The 10466-nt window shown below is 43.7% G+C and overlaps 1 protein-coding gene across 1 annotated transcript; it reads left to right on the forward strand.

Moving 5' to 3' along the window:
- On the forward strand, positions 1–8467 carry LOC109463438 (bestrophin-4-like). The gene is made up of 13 exons (XM_019760253.1): positions 1–481; positions 1791–1945; positions 2504–2581; positions 3081–3233; positions 3725–3805; positions 4204–4355; positions 4779–4840; positions 5174–5350; positions 6364–6478; positions 6711–7120; positions 7604–7740; positions 8144–8244; positions 8383–8467. Exons 1-13 carry the CDS (start codon positions 1–3, stop codon positions 8465–8467), a joined length of 2187 nt encoding a protein of 728 aa, XP_019615812.1.
- The last annotated feature ends 1999 nt before the right edge of the window (positions 8468–10466 follow it).

Below are 10466 nucleotides of genomic sequence, written 5' to 3' on the forward strand. Positions count from 1 at the left end.
ATGACCATATCCTACAGCCTGAAGGTGTCGGAGGCTAGGTTAGGGGGTTTCCCGAAGCTCTTGCTGCGGTGGAAGGCCAGCATCTACAAGCTCCTGTACAAGGAGATGGCGATCTTCGTGTCCCTCTACAGCGCGCTGAGCGGCGTGTACCGTTTCGCGCTGACGGAGGAACAGAAGAGAACGTTTGAGAAGATCACGCTGTACTGCCACCAGTACTCGGACCTGATTCCCGTGTCGTTTGTTCTCGGGTTTTACGTGTCTATCATCTACACGCGGTGGTGGAACCAGTACATGAACCTGCCGTGGCCGGACCGGGTGTCAGCGCTGATCGGGTGCGCGGTACACGGCAGGGACGAGCGCGGCAGGCTCATCAGAAGGACCATGGTCCGATACCTCAACCTCTCCTCGGTCCTGATCCTCCGCAGCGTCAGCACAGTGGTCTACAAGAGGTTTCCCACCATGAACCACGTCGTAGACGCAGGTCGGTGCCTTTTTCTAAAATCTGTTTTGTGCCACTTATATATGAATTCGTGTGTGTGTGTGTGTGTATGTGTGTGTGTGTGTGTGTGTGTGTGTGTGTGTGTGTGTGTGTGTGTATGTGTGTGTGTGTGTGTGTGTGTGTGTGTGTGTGTGTGTGTTCTTTAGCGTTACAGTTTTTTTAAACCTGTTCAGTTTTATTGAAGATAATTGACTAGCATGTCACATACACAATGCCACATGAAGTATCCCTAGATGTTTAACAGAATAGCAGTCAATTCCTGTTCAGCATATATTGACATGATGTTTCAACCATGTCATCTTTTTAACGAGTTCGCTGAATGCAAGGCTAAGAGACCATCCTTTGGCAATAAACTACCACGACTTCCCTAATCATTTCCGCAATAGCTTGCATATTGGCATAAATCGTTAGAAATCCCCCAAACAGTCGATTGTTATCTATTATGTATGATATGTTCCCTGTGATTCATCTGCGATGCGACATAATTACATTATCTTTGACCGAAACGCAATTTATCGCGCCTCATTCCGTGGATTTTCCACTATTACATGCCAATTAAACTGACTTGCCGTATCATTACCTCTACACATTTGTATCTAATATGGCCTATGTCTGTATATAGACAATGTACTCTTAACTATATCTGGCTGGACAGTGGGTTTAGTTTGTTTTCCTGTGCATAGACAGGAATATCAAAAGGCGCCAGAATGCCCGCAGTGCCTCGCTGCAGAGTGACAATGCGCTATGCGCTGTTCATAAAAGTACAGCAAAATGAAATGGCCAAATTAATACGAAACTGTCGGAAAGTAGCACGTGTGTCGTAAAACTTTCTGTCGTAAATAGAGCACGTATTTAGGCCACAGCATCAGCAGAGGATGTTGCTGCTTGCCTAATATTGGATGCTTTTGATTTACCGTGTACAATTTGAGGGCATTCGTACCATAGATTTTACATGGTATGGACTGATCATCTTGTGTAGGTTGAAGTGATCAAGACCAATTTAGCTCAAATAAAAATAATCAAAATTTTCTCTCAATACTGTTGAGCTATTGTAAACTGGTTATCACATATAAGACAGACTCTATGTACTGGTTCATTGTACAGGGAAATTTTATTAACTTTTCTCGACACGTACAAATGAACAGTGGACCACAGCTTAAAGTCCTGTCCTAAGGAATGCAACCATTTCCATTAGTGTGCATGTCGGGTGAGCGACAACAGCCGGGATTCGAACTCACGACATTTTGGTCTGTCTCACTAACCACTACACCATAACACTTGTATCCCGCAGGTTTCATGTCCGTAGCTGAACTTAAGGAGTATGAGAATGTGGACTCGCACCACAGCAAGTTCTGGGTCCCGCTCAACTGGTTCTGTAACCTAGCAACCGTGGCGCGGCAGGAGGGCCGTATCAGGGACGACTTCACCTTCCAGGCCTTGATAGAGGTGCGTGTGACGTCATCATGACGTAATATCACGGCCGCCATGTTGTTGGGTTAAAGAGATATGTCATGTGTAACTAAAAACTCTTACTCGACATGAGAGCCGTATATGGGACGGCTCCACATTCCAGGCCTTGATTGAGGTACGTACGTGTGACGTCATCATGACGTAATATCACAGCCGCCATGTTGTTGGGTTAAAGATATATGTCATGTGTAACCTACCAACTGTTACACGACATGAGAGCCGTATATGGGACGATTATACCTTCACGTGTTTGTGACTTAATCTCACGGCCGCCATGTTGTTGGATTAAAGAGATATGTTGACCCTAGCAAACGTGGCACGACAGAGGAAAAACAGTTACAGCAGTAATAATAAATATTAACTAACTGCTATTGGGCACATTACGTGAACAAGGTTGAAGCAGTCAGCCGAAAATTTGGGGCAAGTCCCAATTTATTCCGGAAGGAAAGTTCAGTCTATATTTCATAATGACTTGTATCAACACAGATCAAGTTTCATGATATGATATTGGACGCGTTTGTGTTAATGTTTCAGGAGGAAAACAAGATGCGGCATTGCCTGGGCATGCTGTACAGCTATGACTGGATCAGCGTGCCACTAGTCTACACACAGGTACGTGCTACAACAGACACACACACGCACACATACACATACACATGCACACACACACACACACAAACACACGCACGCACACACGCGCACACACACACACACACTCACACGCACACGCACACGCACACGCATAGAAGGAAGCATGGCCAAGTACTTGTGTCTTAGCTATAGTATTGTGCATCTTATACCAATTTCAATTCATCGACATGACTTAACGTAACTCCAACAACATCATGGATTTAAAATGTACACTCCCTGCAGTATGCTTCAAGCACCTCTCAGATGAATTGGATGCATTATCCCGTACCTCTCTTGAGAGGTGTCTGGATAGTTTACATGAAAGTCCCTCATGTGATACTGCCAAACAGACATTCAAGGTACATCAATGGTATACTCCTCCAGGGCGTGTAGCAGGTTGCGGTTTCCATTTCTAATCCCTATTTATACCCATATGTGATGACAGTTGCGGTGTAATAGTAAACCCCTCCCACACCCCCAGGTAGTAACAGTAGCCGTCTACACGTTTTTCCTGTCCTGCCTGATGGGGCGGCAGTACCTGGACCCGTCGCAAGGGTACGAGTCGCACGAGGTGGACCTGTACATCCCGGCATTCACCATACTGCAGATGTTCTTCTATATGGGATGGCTCAAGGTGGGTTTCATACCGTCATGTTTTTATAGACCAAGAGGTTGGGAGTTCGAATCCCGGCCGCTACTGGAGAGGGTCGCTAGTCCTTAAGACAGGGCGTTGAGCTGTGATCCACTGTTCACTGTGTTTGCCGAAAAGAGCTAGGGGAATTTTACCTGGTACAATGAACCTGTAAATACTGTACATAGCGCCTGTCTTCTCTGTCACGACCAGTGGTGGAAGACCAGCTCTTCAGTGAGCTAAACTGGATCGAGATAATTTTTTTAGAACATCAATACCCAATTAGCTATACAATACAAATATGGATATATGTGGTTCGGGGTAGTAAACATGAACCTTTCAGACAAGTGATGTTGTTCATAGGGTTGAGTTTCAAGTAAGAGACAGTCCTCACACTCACAACCACTGCCTTTTGTATTGGGGGAGGAACCAAAGATAAGCACACACTAGAGAACGTTAGCTTTGTTATGTGTTTATGTTTGGTCTGTATCCAGGTGGCAGAACAGCTGATCAACCCATTTGGTCAGGACGATGATGACTTTGAGGGGAACTGGTGCATCGACAGGAACTTACAGGTAATAGTCATCCCTTCGTACTGTCTTAGTAATCCGGCCACAAGTTCTGTCCTTCTCGCTCTCCCCCCCCCCTCTCTTCCCCTTCTATTTATTTCTCTCTCTAACTCTAACTAAAACTCTGGTCCTCCCAAACTTAAACTTTCTCCAGTTTATTGTTCTTGTTTACCCCAGTCTCGTACCTAACTGTATATGACATTTACCTTTTTGTTTATTGGTGTTGTTTATTGTTGTTTATTGTTTATTGCAGATATCGTACCTGGCGGTAGATGACATGTTTATTGTTGTTATTTACTGTTGTTTACTGTTTACCTCAGATCTCTTACCTGGCGGTAGATGACATGTACCTGTTTGTTTACTTTTGTTTATTGTTATTTATTGTTGTTTATTGTTTACCCCAGATCTCGTACCTGGCAGTAGACGACATGTACCTGTGTCACCCGCCCCTGGAGAAGGATATTTACTGGAACCAGCCTGACCCGGACCTGCCCTACACACAGGCGGCTCTCAGCAGCAGGACAACCTCATTCCTGGGGTCCACGTTTGAACTAAGGTGAGAATCTTAAGTGTGGTTGTATTATTAGGAATATGCCTCATGTCCAAGGTTGGGTTAACCCGTTGAATTTGAATATCCAAAATGTATCCTTTTCTGCAAACCGAACGTTGACTGTATGCGAGTTGGATGAATGTTGTCCACAAATATTACATCTATCTTTCTATCACGGAAGTGATCTTTTATAGAACGGAGTTTCAAGTACGTGGTCGACCACACACTCATTGCCTATCGTGGTGGTGGGGGTGCGAGCCAAAGATCAAATTGTAAACTAGAAAATATTAGCTCTTGTTACTTGGATTTCTAGCCTATTGTGTAACAATAACCTGTACATTTACTTAGTACCTATTCGTCAATTACTTACCATAATCTAGAGGTGCTATAATGATAATAATTATTAACATGTTTTGTCTTCCGTCTCAGGCTGAACAAAGGCGACATGGAGTTTAAGCGCATGCCTCCCCTGGAGGAGTGTCCCCGCTCAGGTATATTATTCTGAGAAGCACATTTTAACATTGTATTGTAACGATCATAACGGTAAATGTATCATCATTTAGTCTGACACTTTAAACTGCATTTCTAGGTACTTAGTGTTTAATGGGACCGGTGAGGTGAGGAGAGTGTTTAATGATATGGGTTTTATCGAATAACTTAGTAATTTTAATTTGTTCTGCCATAAATGTTGATAAAGTAATTATAAATTGTACAAAATGACATAATTCAGCCAATGGCTACAACTTCTTGTTTGTTTTTATAAATAAATCATTTGATTGATTGATCTATTGATTGATCTATTGATTGATACTAATAATACTCAGGTAACTCCATCAAGCGTCGCTCCGCCAACTTCACCCGGGCCTTCATCGACTCCATCCTGTCTCGCAGCGGGTCCACCGTCTCGCTGAAGAGCTCCGCGCCGGGCACCCCGACCTCCCACTCCGCAAGCAACACGCTCAGGAAGCCGTTCTCACCCCGCAAGCTGCACGCACACACAGGTGGAGTATTTGATGTTTGGTCGTGGTTTGGTATCTTAAAGTCACTCTATGTAGTTTTTTGACAATACAAAAAGTATATTTTTTATTCTTTTCTTTACATAGTACATTGGCTTAACCCATTAGTATTCCAAAATTATACTCCCCAGCAAAAAATACAACATCCTTGCTCCTTAGAAGCTTAGAAAACTGTGAATGATCTTCTATTCAACCTCTGGCCAAACCACACATATGGTATTGTCCACTCCCAGTGGTTTGACCTACATCCCAGTGGGGTGTCAGTTGATAGCTTACCAGTTTCTGAAATACCTAATCGTTTACCAGATTTTTTATCTCTTTTGAAGGGATAATGGCCACAGTTTATTCATGCCCAACAAAATACTCTAAGTTGATAATTATATTCCACCTCATGTGAAAGATATGAGTTTTTTCTAAGGAGGGTATACATGTATCTTGTGACATCTGCCCCTGTCTATCGAGCCTGGCATGCCCGGGCCAATTAGCCACCCCAGGGGGCAACCCCTGTATGTTGTTGTTGTTGTCCTGCCTGAGCAAACCGGTGGCACCGGGAACTGAAGAAGGACTGTTTGAACAGACAAAATATACGAAAAAAATGTGAAATAATAACACAAATGTGTTGAAAAGTGATAGTAACTGCTAATAACATCAAAATTTAGTATAATTAGAATATTTCAATTTTTTGCGCAAAAAACTACATAGAGTGCCTTTAAGCCTCGGTCACAACCCGCCGTACGTACTTTTTGTCCGTACGTTTTTTGGGAGGCTATGTCTGCTACGTTTTTCTGAAAACGTGGGGAAGGAGTGGCATCGACGCACGTCACTCGCACGGTTTCGTAGGGTGTAAAAGTGTGGTCTGCACGCCACGTCTGGCCGTTTTACATGCACTTAAAGTTCTACGGCGTGTCTGCGTGCTCCCAAATCCGCTCTCCATAACAAGTCTCTCCAAATGGTCACTTACAGATTACCATAATTACACAAACCATACCGTTACACAGGGGACAGCTACACGGAGCTGAGAGCGCTCGGCATCATGCACAAGACGGACTCACAGGAGTCACTGGTGTCGCCGGACTGTGGCGGGAGTGGGGAGGGGGGCGACGGTGTGAACAGGTGTGTACCCTAAAAAAAGTATGTTTAACGAAGGAAAACATATTGTTTTTGCTCTGTTTCCTCTTCTTCTGTTCCAAACACAAAAGATTAAAAGCCAGAACCAGACGTCTGTCGCCATGGCAACTGGTGTAACTGGCAATTCAGCAAAATGGCTGCGAGTGATTTTAACCTGAATAAATCATTCATTCATTCATTCATTCATTCATTCATCCATTCATTCATGTCTCAACAGGTCTCCTACCGGAAGGGACGGCCAGTTTTCCATCCCCATCAGCCCCAGACCCGCCCATGACCACACTGACGACACCAACGTGACGATACCGGAGGGGACACCAACAGTCTCCGCCAGGGAGCACCTCGCCGTCCCGCAGCCGATTCGGCATCTCAGGAAGATGTCAAAGTCGGTCTCGCATCTTGTCGACCCTCCTCGGTACCCGACCGACGCCAAACACGGCTACAGACGCTCCAGCGACAACATCGCGTCCATGGCGAACTCGGGACAGTTCAGGGGCGCCACGACATCTTCCGACTACTTCTCTAACGACAAGATTTCAGCGACGGCGACGAAAGATGCAGTCTTCTATCCAGCAGTGGTTTCTCAGGAGCAAGCTGCAGGCAGGTTAGTCGGTAGTCTGACAGGACGTAAGACATTAGACACTTTATTAGCTTTGGCTGACTACAAAAACTGAATTGATGCTAATTTACAATGGTAACTTCTTTCCTGTCAAATTTCTCGGAGGATTAAAAACTTAAGAGAAACATTCAGTTACATATGACATAATTTTATTAGCATTGGCAGACTAAAAAACTGAATTGTTGCTAATTTACAATTATGCAATATCAAATTTCTTGGAGGATCCAAAACTTTAAGGGAAACATTCAGTTACATGTGACTTCAAGTACAATATACAATTTCAAAATTACAGAAACAAAATTACAGAGGTACATACGTTAAAAAGGTATAAGTTGAATCATTACAGAGTTTGTTATAGAGTAGTGTTGCTTGGTAGAAGAAAGACGTTTCAGTCTCTCCGTTCGACACTTTGGTAGTGTGAGTAAGATGGTTATGGTTTCTAAGTGCCCTGTCACTTCCTGACATGTTCTGTCCTCCTACCAGTAGGCTAGCGGCCGTGAGCAGTCTTCCCGCGGAGGGTAAACCCGAGACAGGCCGAGTGACGCCGTACCGGGCCCGCAAGCCGTCCGGACCGACGCCCGCCAGGCCTAAAGGCGTGAAGTGGGTGGTGTACGACGAGGAGTGTGAGGTAACAAGAACCAGAACAGTCCAATACCATTCATGACCAGCCTCCTGAACGAACAGACTCAGTAATAGATCTCTGATACAACTTATTTGTTCCTAACTCGACGTAAACGACATTTACCTTAACTGTAAAATGTGTATATTTAGCTTGTGACTTATATACTTATATGTGTGTGTTAAGTACCCTGACGTATCCTTCTTACAACTTACCTAGGCCTGTTCTAAGGTAGTGTTTATTGCGTTTCAAAATTGTTAAATAGGAAAGATGATTTTTTTATTACCGAGCCTTAAAGAGCCTAATGTCAACTGTTTTTAAATGTAAAAAGTACGAAATTAAGCCCATGGCTGCGATGTACTTTACCTGATCAAAATGATCGAATAAACCATTCATTCATTCATTCATTCAGGTGGGGCAGCTGAGTAGCGACAGCGGGCGCGGGTCGGTGAAGAGTCTGCGGGACTTGTGTCTCCAGATCGAGCCGCCAACAGGAACGGGGAACGCCACGGGGTCTGCAAACTCTTACGCTTTTGGTAAAGACTCGAAAAATGCGGAAGCCCCCAAGGTAGAAATCCAGCTACCTAGACTGACGTCTGTATAATAGGGAAGAACAAAATCAATTTGGACTGCAGATTGAACCGCCAACAGGACGGGGAACGCCACGGGGTCTGCGAAGACTAACGCTTTTGGTAAAGACTCGAAAAGTGCGGAAACCACCAAGGTAGAGATCTAGCTCCCGAGACTGACGTCTGTATAATAATAGAGAACAGAATCAATTTGGACTGCAGATAGAACTGCCACAAGGCAGGGGGAAGCTCTGGGCCCTTCTATGAAGACTGGCGTTTTAGTAAAGACTCAGCTGCGGACAATCCTAAGGTGGAGATCCAACTTCCGAGACTAACGTCCGTGTGAGGGGAAAGGACAATTGAAATTAATTTGGACTTCAGAAGGAACCGCCACCAGACAGGGGAAACACTGAGGACGCGCGGACGTTTCTATGAAGACTCGAAAAGTGCGGACAACCTTAAGGTGGAGATCCAGCTTCCGGGACTAGGGTCTGTGTAAATTGGAAAGGACAAGACGTCAAATTTGGACTCAGGGAAACGGACAAACTATGATGATTATACACTTCCCGCAAATGATAGTAGTGAACTAGAGTGAAATAGTGCAGCACTGAAATAAGAGTCAATCTATATGTAGTAAAGGAAAATGCCTTTATATGTGATGCTGCATGGCTACTTCTGAATGCTTTGTACCTTTCCTAATTATAAGCTGTGTATAATGTATGTGGTAATGTGCTCTATGTATTCTCTTGTAGAATAATAGACATGTTTGCGCAGGAATTTACATAAAAGAGAAGGTAGTAACATGTATATCCCAGCAAGCTCAATGCCAGGTACGTAGATTGTGAACTCGCTAATTATATGTATCTGGTAACAGTAACGTTGGTATAAAATGTTGTAAATAGCTTTTCAGACAAAGAGAAAGACGGAGAACTACAAACACTCAATTTTTAAATGTACAAACTGCGTTTTTCATTTGAAGTTAGCATCTTGTAAAAACAGTGTGTACGTATCAACAGAAAAAAAAACATTAAAACGCACAAATAACATACATAACTTAAGACTCGTCACTGGGGCATTATACTATCATAATGAGAGGTACGTTGAAACAAATCCTCCAAAAGTGTAATAACAGACACACTGAAGCTATCCGGACTACATGATAGGAGTCGTTTAGGCTGGATTCCGGATACCGGAATTAGGGATGACGCAGGATGCAAGCGACGTGTTGCTTTCACAACGTGTATGTGGTTTGGGCGGCATGACCGTTGCCATGACCGGCATTCTGTTCTCTATTTTCCCGGCATGCGAAGTGATCCGGAATATGAAATCCGGAATATGGGGTCCGGAATACGAATCCGGAATATGGTGTCCGGAATAGTGAATCCGGAATAAGAAATCCAGAATATGGGTTCGGAATATTGGATCCGGATATCGGTTCAACTCCATTTGTTGCTGATCTGCTTAAGTAACTCCAATGTAAACATCAGGGACGAGGTTCTGACTTCAAAGTGTTTGATCATGTGTTGATTGATGGTCTTCTGATTTCAAAGTTGACCTGTAGTGACAGTTAGTAACGTAAATATTGGCCCACAAACACCACAGGCATCAGACAGGATTCAGTATTGTGTGAATTTAATGGTCTAGTGGTAGTTCGTGCGTTTCCTTAACCATCAGTTACATTTGATTCTGTGGAATCGGTACGTTTTACTAAAGACGTCAGTATTATAAACAATTTTGTGTGTCGTGTTAGCCCGGGGGAATGCCTGCCCTGTAACTGTGCCAAGGGTCATGGCAGTTGTTACTTGGCTGGCGATGGTACACTAAAGGGGCGGTTATGGATGTGACATGGACTCCTGTTTGTTTTGTTTTTTTTTCTTAATACCAAAGTGGTGTACATTGTTCCTTTTTCTGTTACCCATAGAAAAAAAAAAGTCTCAGACATAACCTGGCGTTTTTTTTACCGTCGACACATATTGGGCTTGATGCAAGTCTATCACAAAATCACATTATATCAAAGTCTTGGCTGTTACAAGAACTCCAAGATGACTAGTTGACACATCACGTGTTTTATCAATCTGGATCCAGAGTAAACAATCAAACAAGCATTTTATGTTAAGGTCACTTGGACTGTGGGCAACAAAGTTCGCATACAAATGATTTTATACC

This window comes from Branchiostoma belcheri, unplaced genomic scaffold, assembly GCF_001625305.1.
Source record: "Branchiostoma belcheri isolate BF01 breed outbred unplaced genomic scaffold, Haploidv18h27 scaffold126, whole genome shotgun sequence".
NCBI lineage: Eukaryota > Metazoa > Chordata > Leptocardii > Amphioxiformes > Branchiostomatidae > Branchiostoma > Branchiostoma belcheri.